This window comes from Grampus griseus (genome assembly GCF_964374135.1).
Source record: "Grampus griseus genome assembly, chromosome: 5".
Lineage (NCBI taxonomy): Eukaryota > Metazoa > Chordata > Mammalia > Artiodactyla > Delphinidae > Grampus > Grampus griseus.
The window spans coordinates 84,747,919-84,768,444 of record NC_138998.1 but is presented as its reverse complement, the minus strand read 5'-3'; the positions used below and the strand labels follow the sequence as shown (position 1 = coordinate 84,768,444).

At 37.1% G+C, this 20,526-nt stretch overlaps 1 protein-coding gene and 1 pseudogene across 2 annotated transcripts in view; one reads left to right on the top strand and one right to left on the bottom strand.

Moving 5' to 3' along the window:
* Positions 1-314: 314 nt before the first annotated feature.
* LOC309823160 (protein Cripto-like) lies at positions 315-839 on the top strand (annotated as a pseudogene). The gene has a single exon. The product of its transcript is annotated as a protein Cripto-like (transcript).
* Positions 840-5,621: 4,782 nt separating this feature from the next.
* The window catches only part of CD200R1 (CD200 receptor 1), a 30,551-nt gene continuing 15,646 nt past the window's right edge, over positions 5,622-20,526 (bottom strand). Inside the window, exons 2-8 of the mRNA XM_082654974.1 lie at positions 18,311-18,394; positions 17,130-17,189; positions 11,590-11,907; positions 11,223-11,474; positions 7,412-7,517; positions 6,653-6,692; positions 5,622-5,983 (exon numbers count right to left, since the gene is read on the bottom strand). Coding sequence (XP_082511100.1) covers positions 5,843-5,983; positions 6,653-6,692; positions 7,412-7,517; positions 11,223-11,474; positions 11,590-11,907; positions 17,130-17,189; positions 18,311-18,394 — 1,001 coding nt within the window. The 3' untranslated portion in view covers positions 5,622-5,842. The remainder of the gene's footprint in view (positions 5,984-6,652; positions 6,693-7,411; positions 7,518-11,222; positions 11,475-11,589; positions 11,908-17,129; positions 17,190-18,310; positions 18,395-20,526) is intronic.

Sequence of the window (20,526 nt, the reverse complement as noted above, 5' to 3'; positions counted from 1 at the left end):
ACCAGATAGATAATTCCTCTACACATTTGAAGATGAAAGTTGGGATTCTTTTAATTGGTGAATTTTATTACTGTCAATATCTTGGTTACTGTCAATATAGTATAATTTAGCAGAATGTTATCATTGAGGTAAACTGAGAATGGTGCACAGGGATCTCTTGTGTTATTTCTTACACTTAATGTGAATCTATAATTATTTAATTATTTCAATGAAAAAAATTGAAAGTCAGGTGTGGCTGAGGGAGGAGAATCTCCCTGAAGGTTATAGTCAAAGCGTTTATTAGGACTGACCTGTGAGACATGGACTGAAGAAAGATGGAGTGCTTCTCTTCCAGTGTGATTTTGATCATGGCTTTTTCCAGAGCATTTGAACTAGTTGCTCGATTGGGCCACCATGAACTTGCCCATCCATCACAGGGAGACCTGGCCTTTGGAGATGATGGCCTTCAGTCCTGGGAGGAGCCTGCAATTCATCATCAACCTTCCCAGTTTGTACCATCCATGGGAATCCAGGACAGTAAGGAGCTAAATAGCTCCTGTCTGTATGGGGAAACCTGCATCCTGGGGTCCCTTTTGCCTGCCCTCCCTCTTTCTATGGACGGAACTGTGAGCATGACTTGCACAAAGAGAACTGTGGACCTGTGCCCCATCACACCTGGTGGCCCAGGAAGTGTTCCATGTGTAAGTGCTGGCATGGCCAGCTTTGCTGCCTTCCTCAGTCATTCCTACCTGGTTGTGATGGATAACCACCTCACAGCTTCTGGGACTCCAGAATTAACACTGTCTGCATGTGCTCTTATGCTACCTGTCATCTGCCTTGCTATACAAAGTTATAATTAACCCATGTTTGCATGCAACATTTGTCATACAAATTTCATGACCTGTAAAGGCTGTCCTCCAATGTCCCACCTGAGAGATGATGATTTGTTAGTTGCCTTGAAATAGTGAATAGATTTCCCTAACACAGTGAAATAGTGAATAGATGGTCCCTAACATTCCTTAAAGTACCAACTACTTTCCTCTGCCCTGCCCTCTCCAAAAAACTACTTAAAAAAAAAAAAGTAACCCATATCTTGTGCCCAAGTCCTATGTTTCTTGATACATGTAACTCTAGCAAGGGCTTATTAATAGTTTCCTTTAAACAATTGAATTCTATCTTCAGATTATTAAAGGTTACACCCAGTGTGGAACTGAGTATAAAGCACTGAATAGAGTTGATCACAATCAATTAAGGTAATATGTTGAAAAGGAAAGGAAAGGAAGTATCTGTAAAGGGAGCAAAGGAGAAGAGAGGGGCAGATATTGGAGGTGAGAGACAGGGTGCTGGAGAAACGGAAGTGTGCGTGTGTCCCTAGGAGACTAGATATTAAAGTGGGAACAAATGAGAAAGAGTTGAGAAAATAAAATGGATTACTTGGTTGATCGGATGGGTATAGAGAAGCAAGTTAAAAAGCTAAGTTGAAGGACAAGTTTCTATCATCTGTAGGAAGCTGTATAAGACAAGGGCACCGGTTTTCTCAAGGATTTGAAAAGAGAATAAAGTCTCCTTGAAAAAAAAATTTCTATATAAAGTCCCCCAATGTATTAAGAGTGCTTAATACATTATGATTTCTCCATACTATGCAATTATTTTAACGGTGGTAGAAGATAAAATGTTCACAATATATTTAATTGTAAACGAGGTGATAAAACTATACATTGTAAAGCCTATTTTAAAAATATGTATCTGGTGTGTATCTGGTGTGTCTAGTAAAAGTGGGAAGTACGCTGAAAAAAAAAATTGAAACTGGGGTCTATATCTCGAATCTTGATGTTAGTAAATTTAGGATAATAGAAAGGAAGTTGGTTGCAAACTTACAGACCTTACTGGCCTAATTTCAGAAGCTGCAACACATGGATGGAATAAAATAATTTGAGGTGTTATTATATACATGATCCATCCATAAGGGATACCTCTAATGAATTAGGATATTCTGTAGTTCATCACTACACCTAAGTTTTAGAGGAATTCACACCCTTTCAAAATTGTTCTTTAGTATCTCTGACAGAGATTTAATATAGTATTTGGGAGTTGGTGGTTGTCATTTCTAACATCAGTCATAGGAAGTTTTTTAAAAGCAAACCCATCACCTCACATAGTACCTTTCTTTGTATACTTGAAATTAGCAAGTTTCGAGTATACAATACAGTATCATTAACTATAGTCACCACGCTGTACGTTAGATTCCCAGAACTTATTCATCTTATAATTGAAGGTGTGTACCCTTTGACCAGCATCTCCCCATTTCCCCAACATCCCAACCCCTGATAATCACCATTCTACTCTGTTTCTATGATTTTGACTTTTTTCCCCTTAGATTCCACATATAAGTGATACCATGCAACATTCGTCTTTCTCTCTCTGACCTATTTCACTTAGCATAATGCCTTGCAGCTTCATCCATATTGTCACAGATGATAGGATTTCCTTTCTTTTTAAAGGCTGAATAATAATCCATTACATGTATATACCACATTTTCTTGATTCATTCATCCGCCAACACACTCTTAGGTTATTTCCATACCTTGGCTATTATGAATAATGCTTCAGTGAAAATGAAAGTACAGATATCTCTTCAAAATAATAGTTTCATTTCCTTTGGATATATACTTAGAAGTAGGATTAGTGAATCATGTGGTAGTTCTAGTTTTAATTTCTTGAGGAATCTCCATACTGTTTTACATAGTGGTTTACCAGTTTACATTCCCACCAACAGTGCACAAGGGTTCCCTTTTCTTCACATCCTTGCCAGCATTTGTTACCTCTTTTCTTGTTGATGATAGCCATCCTAAAAGGTACAAGGTTATAGCTCATCATGACTTTGATTGTCATCTCCTTGATGACTAGTGGTGTTGAGCACATTTTGGTGTACTTGTTGGCCATTTATATGTCTTCTTTGGAAAAATGTCTACTCATGTCCTTTGTCCAGTTTTAAATTAGAGTATTTGGTTTTGTTTTGTTTTGTTTTGTTTTTGCTATTGGGTTTTATGAGTTCCTTACATATTTTGAATATTGACCTCCTATAGATATATGGTTTGCAAATATTTTGTTCCATTTTGTAGGTTGCCTTTTCATTTTTTATTGAGGCATAATTAACTCATATAACATTATATTAGTTTCAGGTGTACAACATAATGATTTGTTACTTGAATATATTATAAAATGATTATCACAATAAGTCCAGGTAACACATGTCACCACACATAGTTACAATTTTTTTCCTTATGATGAGAACTTTTAAGATTTACTCTATTGGCATCTTTCAAATGTGAAGCACAGGGTATCATTAACTGTAGTCACCATGCTGTACGTTATATCCCCATGACTTATTTATTTTATAACTGGAAGTTTATACCTTTTGACTCCCTTCACCCATTTCACCCACCCCCTGCCCCCCACCTCTGGCAACAACCAATCTATCCTCTGTATCTGTGAACTTGGTTTGGGTTTTTTTTGTTTTGTTTTGTTTTAGATTCTACATAAGTGAGTTCATATGGTATTTATCTTTCTTTGTCTGACTTATTCCACTCAGCATAATGCCCTCAAAGTCCACCCATGTTGTCACAAATAGCAAGATTTCATTCTTTTTCATGGCTGAATTATAGTACATTGTGGGTATTTACCACATTTTCTTTATCCATGCATCCACCAATGGACACTTAGATTGTTTCTATGTCTTAGCTATTGTAAATAATCGATCCAGCAAAGCAGAGTAAAAGAAAAAATAAAACAGAGCTGGGAGAGGAAACATAGTAAATGAGACATGTAAAATAAGATTATAGAAATATGGCCAAATATGTAAGTAATCACAACAAATATGAATGGTTTAAATTCTCTTATTAAAAGTTTAAATTCACCCTCACACTGGTCAGAATGTCCATCATCAAAAAATATACAAACAATAAATGCTGGAGAGGATGTGGAGAAAAGGGCACCCTCCTACACTGTTGGTAGGAATGTAAATTGGTACAGCCTCTATGGAGAACAGTACGGAGGTTCCTTAAAAAACTAAAAATAGAATTACCATATGACCCAGCAATCCCACTCCTAGGCACATACCCACAGAAAACCATAATTCCAAAAGATACATGCACCACAATGTTCATTGCAGCACCATTTACAATAGCCAGGACATGGAAGCAGCCTAAATGTCCATCAACAGAGGAACAGATAAAGAAGATGTGGTACGTATATACACAAAATATCATGTCAGGTGTTATCATTAGTTTTACATCCAAAATAGACTAAAAATTCTTTTAAGGATAAAGCCTAGAGGAACCAAAATGTCTTCAGGGAGACAAACATATTAACAAAACAAAATAGCTGTCTTAAACATTTCAAATGGCACAATTAAAGAATGAAATGGATTTTGTTTTAATTTCTACCATGTTGAAAATTTTTAATTTTCAGTATCATTTTTTCCTGCTATGGAGTAAATAGACATATTTTTCATAATTAAAACATATATTTAATAATATTAAAAATGATTAATATACACATTCCCAATATTTTATTCCATAGAAAAATGTAGAAAAGGGTCATGTCATCCCATGGCTATTCCCTTAGCACATAGATCATATTTTATAAATATCCCAAGTCCTCCATAATGCATATTTAGCTGGTTATAAAAATTTGTTATTTGATAAATGCATCACAGTAAAGTGCACACCATAAAAATACACATTTCCAATTTATCACATCTGCAAAACTATTAGGCATTAGATAGCAATACCTCTATAGAGATATAAGTTCAGAAGAAGCTAATGTCCTCACATGTCTGTCCTCCCTCTCTCCCTCCCTCCATCCCTCTCTCCCTCTCCCTCTCTCTCTCTCTCTCTCTCTCTCTTTCACACACACACACACACACAAGCATTAAAGGAAAATATAAATTCAGTTTTATTAAATAGTGAAATTCTTATTATAATCTTATATCATATTAGCTAACAGTAGGTTGGCATTTTACAGATATTAAAATAACAGAAAAGGCACATTCAAACAGCGTTAGAGGGAATGTAAATTGACACAGTTTGACATATTAGTCAATAAAAGAAATGCACAAACCCTTTGACCTGGCAGTTTCACTCAAGGAAATTATCTTACAAATATATTCAAATACATACAAAGAGATATAGTCACAAGAAACATTCTATGTAGTATTGTTTATAATAGCAAAACAAACAAAGCTTAATCTAAATGTCCACCACTAGAGTTGTGGTTAATTAAATTAAATTCCATTACATACAATGGAATTTTTTGTAACCATTAGGAAGAATGAGGTAGCTCTGCTTGTGTTGATATAAAAGATCTTCAGGATATATTACATTATTAGCTTTCTGTAAGTACAGAACAAAACTATGGTATGTCCCCATTTGTGTCTTGACAAGGATATGTGTATGTATATATAAATGGACATATAAGTGCACACATATACCATGCACATATAGATATGACATATGCACATAGAAATTTTCTAGAAGATTACATAAAAACTGTTGGTTAATTGTTCGTTCTGTGGAGTTACTTGAGGTAACTCAGTTTTCATCATCTACTGTATTGAACAATTTGAATATTTTATCATGAGCATGAGCTTTCTTTGTAATAATATCAGTTCTTCAAAGAACTACATAGTAACAGCTAAAATTCTAAAATTTCAAATGTATAAGGATATGAATGCAAATCCTCTAGAATGTCTCTGTCTTCTAAGAATCTTTGAAAAGCTAATTTCAAAATAAGCCTTCCATTCCAGAACTCCAAGAAAATCAAAACAGTATCTGTACTGTATCTTGATTCATTTGTCCTGGTGCTACACTTCAGGAACATATACAGTATGGAGACTCATCCCATCAACTTCACTTTGTAACACCTTAGACATCTTCACCCTGTTTGTAGTATCATAAAGTGGATTGTTCTTCTCTGTGTAGCTGGCATAGGGCTGCATTTCATCCTAAGAAATAACCCAAAGTTAAAATCAATTCAAAAAAGCCAGAAATCAGTAACCACCTATGTTTTTCTAACAAGGGCCCACAGCTTTAGTGTCTACCAATAGTAGTCTCTGGGCTTACATGAACATAAGAGCAAGACTTTTCTAATATTTTATCAAAAAATTATTGATTATTTAAGTCTCAGTGTGACATGATAACAGTTGTCTGAAAGTAGGAGTGGAGAAGAATGGAGTGATATGAGAAGTATTTCAGAGGAGAGTGTCAAAGACTTAGTAAGCTATTGGCTATAAGAGATTATAGAGCTGGATAGGTTTTAAGCTTGGGTAAGAGAGAAATGATGATGGTATTGAAAAAAGGAAGTCAAGAATTAGAGCTGGTTTAGTGGGAGAGGAAGTACCAATTCAACTTCTCCAAAGATTACAGCCCAAATGAGGCAAACATTATGTCTTTTGTAGGATGCAGTTCTTGAAATAAAAATATGGATTTGGAGTGTATATAAATAGTACTTGGTGGATAATTAACAGAATAAGTACACCTGACAGCACTGTAAAGTTAGAATTTTCGCTTTTCAACTAAAATACTAATAATGATGCAAATTACAAATTATGTGACTAGATTTTCAGACTACATAGCTTAAAAGTTTATAAATATTCTTTTTAATCTTATCTTACCTCCTCAAAAACTGAAGTATGTTCTGTTTTTTTCAATTTTCTGCAAAAATAAAAATTAGCTTGAGTGAATGTCAAAACATTATTATTCAGATTGAAAATGGAAAAACAAAACAGTATGCTATTGACAATTGTGGTTCATTTTGATAGAAGCCTTAATAAATCAGAAATGAACTACCAGAAATGAGTGAAGAATGCTGCTTGTAAGTTAATTCGTCCAAATAAGATAATTCTGGATTTTGGAAAAGGAAGTGAAATTATGCAAAGAAGTTTGATGTAATAGAATATATGTGACACCTCATATTTGGTGTATGAAATGAATCACTGTAATTCTTTTCTCAAATAGAAAATAGCATGCACTGTCTCTCCCAAGATCCTGCCCTAAGTGGGCTATGCTTGCATGTCTAATTCACTATGCTTGCATGTCTAAGTAACCTAGAAAAATCCCCCTCGTCATTAGTGTAGTCCAAGTCTGTTATTTTCAGGACACACTTATTGATTATGAGAGAACTGAGGTTAACATCTTTTTTAAAATTTTTATTTTATATTGGACTATAGTTGATTTACAATGTTGTGTTAGTTTAAGGTGTACAGCAAAGTGATTCAGTTATACATATACATATATCGATTCTTTTTTACATTCTTTTCCCATTTAGGTTATTACAGAATATTGAGCAGAGTTCCCTTTTTACCCAGTCAATTCCATTTTTTGACTCTTTTCTAATCCAATAAAGCAGGAGAAGAGAAAGCATCAGTCAGTACCTGCAGCCACTGATTTTCAAAAGCCAAATGGATCCAACGATGACCAAGATAATAAAAATAGGGGGAACGATACGTAAAACTCTTAAGGGTGCTGATGTTTTGGCATCTGTAAATGTAGACACAAAAATGTATGATTTACTATTATTCAGCAGTAGAAAGAAATGAGCTATCAAGCCATGAAATCATGGAGGAAAATTAAAAGCATATTACTAAGTGAAAGGAACCAATCTGAAAAGGCTAAATGCTGTATGATTCCAACCATATGACATTCTGGAAAATACAAAACTATGGAGTAAAAAGATCAGGGGTTGTTAGAAGTTAAGGTGGAAGGAGGGATAAATAGGTGGAACATAGAGGACTTTTATGGCAGTGAAACTACAGTATATGATAGTATAACGGTGAATACATGGCATTTATACATTTGTCAAAACTCATAGAATGTGCACCTAGAATGAACCCTAATGTAAACTATGGACTTTGAGTGATAATGATGTGTTAACGTAGGGTCATTCATTATAACAAAGGTACAACCGCGGAGCGGGGGATTTAGATAGACAGGGAGACCATGCATGTGTAGGGTCAAGGGTTATATGGGAGCTCTGTACTTTCCACTCAATACTCCGTTGTCATAAAACTGCTCTAAAAAATAAAGTCTGTTTAAAAACTATATATATAGCATGGTTCAAGAATGTCTCACAATACATGAAATTCATTTCTGTGATTTTATTTGAAAACTTTTGATCCATTTATAGTTCAAATAATTGTTATAATTAAATTGTTTTATCATTTCAGACTCTTAAGTTTTCAAGACATCATCTTGTATCAGTATTTTATTGCTTTAAGGATTCATGTGGTGAATTCCTGTAAGAGAGATGTGAAATTTAGACCTCTCTGTTATAGTAATAGAGTGTTTCTCATCTCCAATATTCAGAAATAAATAGAGTTGTAAGGAAACTATTTGGATAAATAACCCTAATTCTGAAGTCACCTTTCTTCCAGGGTATTGAAACTGAAATGAATGCATGGCAGCAACTTTAAACTATTCACTGACTGCTGGCAGCAATACAAAGTTCAATCTGATCGGAGGACAAGTCAACCAAGGAATTGCCAGCTCTGAGAGGTTTTGAGACTGTGCTCCTGGTGTTTCGTGAACGCGGCTGGGGCAGCAGAGGGAGGTAAGTGGAGGCCGCATCCAGTCCCTCCACCTTCCTTCAATACTTTGTTTTTAAACATTGGATTTTTATTTGAAAAAGAAGTTTGGTTTTGCATTTTAAAATGACCACATTGTTTTGAAACCCTCTCTTTCAAACTAATGGGCTCTTTTTTATTGGAAGTGCACTAGCACAGGTGAAGGTCCACCCTGCGAGGAAGACATATCTGCACTGGGTGGGAGTGGACTAGAGAGTCCCTCCAGTTCTGAGATTCTATAAATATGACATCATATTGTAATACTGGGTGGTCGGACTTTATACATAACCAGTGGCAATTACTCTTCTCAGTAAATACTGCTAAACTATTAATATGTATATAAAACCTTAAGAATAGATATTAGAAAATTGTGGTTTAAACCCATGTGTTTTCCTCTTCTCCTTTCTTAACACTTACTAAAACATCAGCAGAGAATTTTTTAAACTATAGACTTGCAAAGACAAAGAGAACATGGATGAAGACAAGAGCAGATGAAAGATTTCAGCTTGTTTTTAGGGTGAAAAATGAACAGAAGAATGGCCAATAATTCAGAGTGAAATAAGTATAAACCTTAGTGAACTCCAGGAAGACTCTAGAGTAGGAAAGACCAAATATAGAGAAGGGGGAATGTAGGGAGTGAAGCGTGGAGCTAAAGTTGGAAGCTTCCTTGAAAGTCTGTATTAAGAACAGATGGGCTGCCAAGTCTCCTCCCAGCCCGTGCAACCACGTTATCATACCTTCCCCGACCAGCAGAAAACAGGAAGTGTGACCCAAAGAAGATGAACTGGAGAAACTCCAGAGTGTCAAGGATCCAGACATAATGGAGGGTGAAGATGAAGTGTCATTAAAAGAAAGTTGAGTTCTCAACAGTCATACACACACACACACACACACACACACACTCCCCTCTCCTCCCTGCTCCCAGAACACTGATAGTCAGGATTATCCCTCCCAGGCAAGAGACTGGAGAGTTATTTTCTGCAGAGTCTGAATAGCCTCAGAGAAAAGACCTTCAGGTACCTAAGGAAATAAGGAATCCCCAATTTTAAAACAGTCACCTGTTTTCACCCTATAGAAACCTACTAGCTAACAAACCCACTCACAGATAATATAACTTCCAATCAGCTCCTTAGTGTTCACTTTTAAGTGAACGGATAGCCAAGGAGTTATGGAAAGCCTTGTATGTGGAAGATAGATTAAAACAAACAAATGTCAGGAAGGCAGAAGGAACTCAGATTACACAGACGTGGCATCAACCAGAGGACTGAGGGAAAGAGAACATCCAGGACAATAGCTGTGCAGCATGTCTCGTGACCAACCAGGCCAGATTAGAACAAGAGCATGTAAAAACTCAAGAAAGAATGTCTTCAAGGAAAAAAAAATGGAACTGAACTGACATTACCTAACAAATCTGACCATGTGGAAAGCAGTATTAAGAGGCGTTTTCTAGGGTTTTGTTTTGTTTTGTTTTTAGTGTTAGTGATAATTAATAATAGGTACATGCATTATTAAGGAAATGAAAAAGGAAAGCAATTAAGGCCAGGAAAAACAAAAAGTTATTCAAAAATGAAAGTATGAGTTTATTTCTTGATTCAGAGCTTAACAAAACATACATGTTCAAAATAATGTAAACACTGGCTATTTAATTTAACCAAAAATTGCTATTTTACTACATATGAATGGTGAGGGAAGAGAAGGTAAAGTTAAATCCTCATCTACCATAAGAGGAAGTGGGTACACTAGGTTTAAATTTGTTATATTAAGAAATAGCAGCACAACCATGTTGTTTATAAAAACTGAGTCAATTACTAGAAGAAACACTTGAAGATCTGAAAGTACTTGTCTCTAGAGAGTTGTGTAAGAATGGAGAGGTGGGGTTGGAGAGGCAGAGAGATGGCTAACGTTTTTCATGGTAGCCCTATAGAACAACATAGACTTTAAACTATATGAGTTATGTTGATTAGAATAATATTTTTTATAACAAGAAATAAGAGTAGATGGCAGCAGAGAGTAGAGAAACTAAACTGTAATGAACCGAATCATAGATACTATTATAAGACATTAAAGAAGTTTCACTGGAAGACCCTGGAGGAGAAAATTCTACCAGACTGAAAATTCATGAAGATAATTTATGAGCAACGTTATTCTTCTAATAAAATAATATTTATTTGTTTAAAATTACCCATTATCCTTCTATTAAAACCATAAATATTTACGTAAAAGTACACTACACAAGCCAATTTAGTAGTACAGAAGAGAACATTAAAAGAAGAATAAATTGGGAAGTTCACTAGTGGCCTAGTGGTTAGGATTCGGGCTTTCACTACCATGGCCCAGTTCGAATCCCTGGTCCCAGAACTGAGATCCTGGAAGCTGTGCAGCATGGCCGAAAAAAAAAAAAAAAGAAGTAGAATAAACTGCATTTGATAATATGGCTTTTTACAATAAATTTTTGTATTATTCTTCCAGGCAATCTTTTTACTTTGAGGAGGAAAGGGAGATAAAGTGGAGGGTGGAAAGGACATCCTTGAATGAAATTTCTCTGCACACTCCTTTTTTCTTCTTAAGGTAACTCTTCTGAAAGAATGGAAAAATCAAAAACAAAACTAGAAAAATTACTAACCTTGATCCAGCTCTATGGACAGACTCTTGTTGCCAGTCAAGTGGGAGACAGAGCAGGACACATTAGGTACATGGCGGCCCTCCCAGTAGCATGTACTCTGGACGGTCACTGTGTCGTTGCCCCAGTGACGTTTTTGCTCAGTGACACAATCTCCCTCTGGGGTCCAGGAGATCTGTGCAGCTGGCTTCCCTGCAACTGCCTTGCACACTGCAGTTCCATTCTCAGTTTGAACCAGGGTCACCTCAGGGGGCACTGCAGAAATGTAGGGGAAATGCTTCAGTCTTAACACATGGGACATGGAATTCGGAGATTTGTTTCAGCCCAAAATCTGGTTACCTGAAACACCACAATATATGACGTTCCTTACCTAACACTTGGAGGTGATATCCACGATGGAAATTCCCATTAGGTGTTACCATTTGACACCTGTAATACCCATCATGAGTGATGGCCACTGGATCAATCTGAAGGGCAGGATTCTCGTCAAGTCTGGAGGCCCAGGTTATTCTCTTGTCGGTGCAGTTTCCTCCCTTGGTCTCATTTGTATCAACCCTGAAGGCTCTGAAGCAGGGCAACTTGTCTCTGAGGACTATTTCCCATGTTGTTAGCAGTATACTTGTACACAGCTCAAGAGGGCAAAAGAGCACAGCCTTTGTACCCACTAGTACTGATAGTGAAGTGTTAACTGTACACACACACACACAGACACACATGCACAAATACAGAGAATAATAAGAGAAAAGCTTGATAAAGAATTTCAGTGTTAAAATTTATTCACAGCATATTACATGAAATTGTACTTGAACATTACTTAGCGAGGTCTTATTCCAGAAATATTAGACTTATGTAAGAAATTAACATTCATGAAGTATACATAAAGTATTAAACCCATCCAAAGATTAACCAACTTCCTCCAGTATTATGCATCATTAGGAAAACAACATGAATTATATATGTGACAAAATTGTTTAAAGTGTTATGAAATTAATTCAGGAGATTTGATCTATAAGACAAACAGATGAGAATGCAGAATCTAAGTTAAAAGACAAAGGCAGTTTTCTAAACCTAATCTTTTGGCTTCAGAGACTATTAGATTGATCATACAACTCATGCTCCTCAGGGGGAAAAAAATGGAATAATTAGTGATGTGGTTTTCTCCTCCTAAGTTTTGATGAAAGTGAAAAATCAGTAACATCAGAACTAAACACCTATCCTTAAGGGTGGCAATTCAGACAAACATAAATGTGGAAAGATATGGTACTTTCATTAAAAATAGCGAAGATGGCAATCAGGCTGAACAAGGTGGAAATTATTTTGTTTAATTTTTATTCAGTGAATCACAAAATCAGTTAAATCAACAGATTTTATTTATTTATTTATGTAAAGAATAAAAATTTCCTTTATTCTTCCTAACACCTCAGATGTACTTCCTAACTCTACAAAACAATGAGAAGCACTTGCTCTGTCTTTCAGATGTAAATATGCACATTTAAGTATGTATTTACATACAAACATGCATATTTTAATTTATATATATATATAAATTGAGATGTATATTGCATATCATACTGTGTATATTGTCCTAAGTCTTTTTCTTTTTTGTTGATATATAATAGACCTATCACCATATCAGTATATCTACATCGATCTCACTCTTTTTTTATTAATTAATTTGTATTGGAGTGTAGTTGCTTTACAATGCTGTGTTAGGAAAACTGGACAGCTACATGTACAAGAATGAAATTAGAACACTCCCTAACACCATACACAAAAATAAACTCAAAGTGGATTAAAGACCTAAATGTAAGGCCAGACACTATCAAACTCTTAGAGGAAAACATACGAAGAACACTCTTTGCATAAATCGCAGCAAGATCTTTTTTGATCCACCTTCTAGGGTAGTGGAAATAAAAACAAAAATAAACCAGTGAGACCTAATTAAACTTAAAAGCTTTTGCACCACAAAGGAAACCATAAACAAGACAAATAAACGACCCTCAGAATGGGAGAAAATATTTGCAAATGAAGCAACTGACAAAGGATTAATCTCCAAACATACAAGAAGCTCATGCAGCTCAACATCAAAAAAACAAACAACCCAATCCAAAAATGGGCGGAAGACCTGAACAGATATTTCTTCAAAGAAGACATACAGATGGCCGACAAACACATGAAAAGGTACTCAACATCACTAATTATTAGAGAAATGCAAATCAAAACTACAATGAGGTATCACTTCACACCGGTCAGAATGTCCATCATCAAAAAATCTACAAACAGTAAATGGTGGAGAGGGTGTGGAGACAAGAGAACCCTCTTACACTGTTGGTGGGAATGAAAACTGATACAGCCACTATGGAGAATAATATGGAGCTTCCTTAAAAAACTAAAAATAGGGCTCCCCTGGTGGCGCAGTGGTTGAGAGTCCGCCTGCCGATGCAGGGGACACGGGTTCGTGCCCCAGTCTGGGAGGATCCCATGTGCTGCAGAGCGGCTGGGCCCGTGAGCCATGGCCGCTGAGCCTGCGCGTCCGGAGCCTTTGCTCCGCAACGGGAGAGGCCACAGCAGTGAGATGCCCGCGTACCGCAAAAAAAAAAAAAAAAAAAAAACTAAAAATAGAGCTACCATATGACCCAGCAATCCCACTACTGAGCATATAGCCAGAGAAAACCATAATTCAAAAAGACACATGCACCCCAATGTTCATAGCAGCACTATTTACAATAGCCAGGACATGGAAGCAGCCTAAATGTCCATAAACAGAGGAATGGATAAAGAAGATGTGGTACATATATACAATTGATATTACTCAGCCATAAAAAGGAACAAAATTGGGTCATTTGTGGAGATGTGGGTGGACCTAGAGAGTGTCATACAGAGTGAAGTAAGTCAGAAAGAGAAAAATAAATATCATATATTAATGCATATATGTGGAATCTAGAAAAATGGTATAGATGACCTTATTTGCAAAGCAGAAATAGAGATACAGACATAGAGAACAAATGTATGGATACCAAGGGGGAAAGGGGTGGGGTGGGAGGAATTGGGAGATTGGGATTGACACATATATACTATCGATACCATGTATAAAATAGACAGCTGATGGGAACATATTGTAAAGCACAAGGAACTCTACTTAATGCACTGTGGTGTCCTAAATGGGAGGGAAATCCAAAAGGGAGGGGATATATGTATATGTATGGCTGATTCATTTTGATGTACAGTAGAAGCTAACACAACATTGTAAAGCAACTATACTCCAATAAAAATTAACCAATAAATAAACAAACAGATTTTTAAATAATCTGTAATTTCTTTAGTTCAACCACCTCACAAAAATGAAAAATGATGATGCCAAGTGGTAAGAGATGCTTAGAAGTATTCTTCTAGAAAAAAAGTACTATAGTATATAAATACAAATCAATGCAAAAACAAGGATTAGTTTCCTCTGTAAATTTTCTATAAAAAGGATTTTATTGCAAGCATGTAATAGTATCAAATATGGCCTTTCAATGAGTTCCCCTTCCTTCCTATTCATTCACACATATACTCCCTGACAGTTTGCTGTGAACCTTGCTCACAGATTTTGTTTCCATACATTCAATAACATTATCAGGATTAAATATAGCATTGACCTATTTTTCCATATTTTAAAGTACAAATTAAGACCGGCAAGCATCTCCTAATGTAGAAGCTCACGCTTTCCCATAAGCTGACATGTGTACCTGACAGAAAGGGGTTTGCTGACAGGTGATTAGGTGTATCTGTCACAAGTCACCTGTAACGAAGGAGAGCGTCATTGATTTCATCAGTTTAACATAAACAGAACCAGCTGTGGTATGGCAAAATTTTTACGTGGATGAAGCTTATTTTTTCTAAACTTTGCATTTAACATTTCTTCTATCCTCTTTTGGTGTCATCTGCCCCCTCTGTGATGTACTCAAGCCTTTGCATTTCATGGCCAAATAAAGATCATATTACTAGATGAAGAGGGAGGATTTTTTTTTTTTTTTTTTTTTTTTTTTTGCGGTACGTGGGCCTCTCACTGTTGTGGCCTCTCCCATTGCGGGGCACAGGCTCCGGACGCACAGGCTCAGCGGCCATGGCTCACGGGCCTAGCCGCTCCGCAGCATGTGGGATCTTCCCAGACCGGGGCACGAACCCGTGTCCCCTGCATCGGCAGGTGGACTCTCAACCACTGCGCCACCAGGGAAGCCCCAAGAGGGAGGATTTTAATGCAGATCTAAGAGGGCAGGTAAATCCATGCTCTTTCCATCACTCCAAGTGGCATCCCCTCATAGCAAGAAACTCCAATTTGGCAAAGGCTTGGAGAGAAGCAAGAACATGGCTTGTTAGAGAACTGCTAGAGGTTGGGTGTGGGAAGCATATATGTGCATAAGGGAATCGGGATTAAGATAAAACCAGAAAAATAAGAGACTGGCGAGATAGCAAGTTGTGAATGTCCTGTTGTTCTTGGGATTTGGAAGTTTAGCTTATAAGCAATATAAGGCTTTAATATTTAACCTCAATATCTGACTCATTTTTGTAAAAGAAAGTTCTTGCTAATCAAATAAACATGTATTTGAACAGGGGCACAGTATCCGAAGAAGTAACTCTAATGGTGAGGATTCCAAGCACTGCAGATATTCTCTGTTCTTTCACCTTCCTCCATTCTATAAACTTCAGTCAATCACCCTACACCTATAATGATAGTACTTATGTTAGTGTTATTTTTTCACCCTTTCTTCATCCTCTTCTTTCCTTTTTCATACCTGTTGTGATAAGTTACACAATGGCCGATACCTCTACAACACTCAGTGGGTTTGGCACCTGTCTGACAGATATATTCTCCATATGCTCCTGTGATCAGCTAGGGTGATTTCACTTCTTGCTTCACTGAGAAGATAGTAGATTCTCATCTCTGCTCCCAAACCAGCAGTCACATCCCATCTTTTCTGCATCCTTTGCCTACAAATATCTTCCAGTCTCATCTAGCCTTATGCACACTGACAAATCCTCATTGGCTTTGGGGCATTTCCTTTCTCTTCTCACAACCATAACCTAGATTAAGTCCTCGTTGCCATGTACCTGGATTGCTGCAAAGGCCTCCTAACTTCTGTCTCTGTCTCAAAACCCTTCTCCTTTCAGTTCATACCTTACACTGCAGCCAGTACATCATTCTGTAACACAGATGTGGTTCCCTCAACTCTAAAACCCTCCAGAGATCTCTCACTGCCTGAAGAATAAGTTCAAATGTCTTCGTATTGGCTTTGAAAGCCCTCTTTTTCACATTGACTCACTTTGCAATCTTATCACCCACTACATTCCCCCAAACTGCAGAAAAAAACACCAAGCACAATTCCATTTCTATGTCATTTCTCACATCGTTTTCACTCTCTAAGGTGCCCTACACGATGCTCTTTTTCTATTAAAGTACTCTACCTTTAAGACCTGATTCACATGCTACCTCATCTGTGAGGCCTTCTCTAAGCCTTGGTGCTTAATCACCCCCTCTGTACACTCCTGGTACACTCGATGTGAGTGCTTCCCTCCTCTGCCTGTGTGATAACTGTGCTCCTGTCAGGGTTCCCCCACAAAACTGAGCTCCCTGGGGGCTCTCTGATAGTCTTGCTCATCTTTATGTTCCCCACAAAGCCCAGCACAGTGCCTGATAGAGAAAGCTCCACAGTCTTCCAGTGGAATTGAGCTGTTTTAGGGGAAGATGGGTGAGGTCGTTCAGGTCCCTCATCCCACAGCATTCAGACCACCATATTCTTCAACTGGGCACAAGGCTGGACTTGGTCCAGACCATCGACTATGTTTCTAAGGAAGCTCAACATTCCACGCTTCAGTGCTGGCCTCAAAAACAAACAAACAAACAAACAAAAACCAAAAACAGCATACTACCTTCTGCAGGAGGTGTTACAGTGCTCTGCTTTCTGTCCATAGATGAAGTAATTGTTGAAGCTAGAAAATATTCAGAGGAAAGTAGGTGAAATCAATTTTAGATATTTAAATGGAGTGGAAACCATTATTTCTCCACAAGAGCTTGTATACAACATGATAGAAAATCAACGAACCATAACTAAAATTACACAAAAATCCTTGAAAAAGAGAATTAGAAGCTGTTCCATCACTATATGGAAACATTATATGTGAAACATTATATGTGAAACATTATATATGTGAACATTTGAAAATTACATTTATAAGCTGTTAATCAATGATTCCCCATTTATGTGACACCTCATTTTATACGTAAAACTATTCTGTACAAGGTAACGCAGCCTCCACCCATTCCGTAGTCATAATGGATTCGTCCATCATGGGCACCTCACATGAGTTGGGCTGATGATAGTCCTTCTTCCAGATGCCACACCCTGATTAAAATGGTCTGGTCCAGTGGTAGGCACCTCACCCAGCAGGACAAATCAGAGTACTTTCTCAAGAATTTTGAAACCAGAATTGAGAAGAATAGTTCATCCGTCTTTCTCCCCCATTTTTCTACTGTGACGGTTAATTTTATGTGACAACTTGGCTAGGACACAGTACCCAGGTACCTGGTCAAACATTATTTGAGATTTTTCTGTGAAGGTACTTTCTATCAGTAGACTTTGAGTAAAGTAAATTACCCTCCATAATGTAGATGGGCCTTATCCAATCAGTTGAAGGTTTTAATAGAAAAAGACTAACCTTCTGGGAAAGGGAATTCTGCCAGCAGTCTGCCTTCAGACTCAGACTGCAACTCTTCCCTGGGTCTCTAGCCTGCTGGCCTACCCTGCATATTTTGGACTTGCCAAACCTCTGCAATCGTGTGAGCCGATTCCTTAAAGTAACACAACCTCTCTCTCTCTCTCTCTCTCTCTCTCTCTCTCTATCTATCTATCTCTATGTCTATCTCTATTTATCTCTCTCTGAATCTCTCTCTACAGGATGTATGCCCAACACACATGTACATCCTGTTCTGTTTCTCTCAGGAACCCTGACTAATACACCTACCTTGGGGTTAAAAAGTAAAACTATACATAAAAACTATACAAGCATCAAGTATTCTTCTATTAGAATTATCATTAAAAGGTGAGCATTACCCCAACTGTAATTGTCCTTGACCATCTGCTGCATTAATGAGTTGTTTGATGTAACAAGATCTTCCATTACTGCGCTTATGCATTCTGAAAAGGCATATGAAGTAAAGAGAGGAATATGCATTAGTATTTCTGACTCCTACCTAAAATCACATTTTTTCACATCCTTTGGGCTATTTTAGGGTTGCAGTTGCCAATAAATACATCAATTATGACAGGCAAGCAAAAGTCTCATAAAAAATTTGTCTCAGTATGAACTTTTGAATTGATCTGCCTACCTGTTTGGCATACCCCTACTTTCAGTCCAGAGTGCCCCTTACCACCCTCCTGTCTTTATAGTCAAGTCAAAGTATTTCTTCTCCCAGGCTTATATGCATTTAATCTATCTCCAATTGTGAAAAAGTGTTTTACTATCTGGTACAGATTTTTCAGGCACCAGTGATGAGGTAGAAGAAGTTTAGAAGTGATGTGTTGGTTGGATGCTGGTATAGAGCAAAAAAAGGAGCTTCCTAAATGTTGTTGAGATAACATCGTATAGACAGCTGTCTATTAAGTTCAAATTTTATAAGGTGAGCTCTAAGTGAGAATAAGCATTTTTAGGGTATCAACTCCTGGCAAATACTCACTAGGCATAGAGACATCAGAATAAACAATAGCTTCTTCCCTCCATGAGCCTAAGGTCCAGGCGAGAAATTAGCTATGTAAACAATAATAACATAAAGTTGTTGGTATGATGATAGCAGTATACATAATGTCCAGAAGATAAAAAGAAGAGATGTTTCATTCTAAGAGTGCAGTAGTAAGAGATTAGGAAAGACTCTACAATAGATAATATTTGAGCTGGATCTTAGAAGGTCAGTTTTCCAGGAAGGTAGAAGGAAAAAGAAAATTGCACAAAGAATGACATTTAGAAGAAGGCATGAAGCCACGGGATTTTCAAAGAACTACACATTATGTATTATATTGCCATTATGTGAGAAAAACTGGATGTGTGATTAGAATTGAGGCTGGATATTGGCGGGCTCTAACTGTGGAAGACACAACACTCCTAAAAGTTTTCACAAGGAAATGATACACTTCTAATGCACGTACAATGGATATATCTGTCCAGCAAAGAGAAACATTTTACAGTAAAATTCAGTGCACAGTGTTTTTCTGGAGAAATTTTGAATGCACTACTTCTCTTAGCTACCATTTTCTTTTACAAAACATTGATAAATAATAATTTTTGAACGTTAGAAACAGATTTTTGGTAATTTGCACATGTTATTCATTTTAGTCTCTCCACATGGACAGGTGTTATCATCCTCATTTTAGAGATGAAGAAATATAGATACACAGTGATGAAGCAATTTGGCCAAGGCCACCCAACTTTTAAGCTGCTCCAATTGCCCAGTTATTTTCATGCAAGTAGTTCTTCCTGCAGTGAGTAGGAACGAAGGGTCAGATCCTAAGAAATACACCAGGATAAATACACTGCCCAAATTCACCCAAATTGAGGGAGTTGGAGAAGGTAGTCCAAGCCATGTTTCTGTAGAAATACTGATAGACAACCGTCTGGAAGAGCACATCAAAAGGCAAGTCCATAAAATCAGGATTATAATGGCACATGGATACAAGCATTATGAATGCTGGATATGAATGGGAATAGTTAAGCTAAGGAGGAAGATTTGAGACAATTGCCAAAATTCATGGGCCAAACCCACCACTCCCTCACAAGATTGTAAGCTCCAGGAGGGCAGGGATTTTCATCTATGTTGTTCATTCTTCATCCTCAGTGCTTAAAAGAGTGATTTGCGCAGCTCCCTGGCAGGTGGCTGGCTCAAGGTGGGTTAAAAATAAAGGTCAACAACCCTATAGCAAGCTGGACTAAAGATATGGACAGTTAGTTTACAGAAAAAGAAGTATACCTGTCTCTTAGTCATTTAGAAAGAAGCACAGCATCATTTATGGTAAAAGAAAGGCAAATTAAAACTATGCAGAAATGCCATTTCTCACCAGTAAGATAGTCAAAACCCAAAAGTTTGACAACATACTCTGTTTGCACAACTGTAGAGAGAGAGGCATGCCAATATACTGCTGGTGGGAATGTAAAATGTTACCGATTCGATAATGGAAAATATGACAGTAAACAGCAAAGTTACATATGCATTTTCCTTTTGACGCAGCCATATCACTTCTCAGAATCTATCCCAAAGATATGCAGGCAACAGTATGAA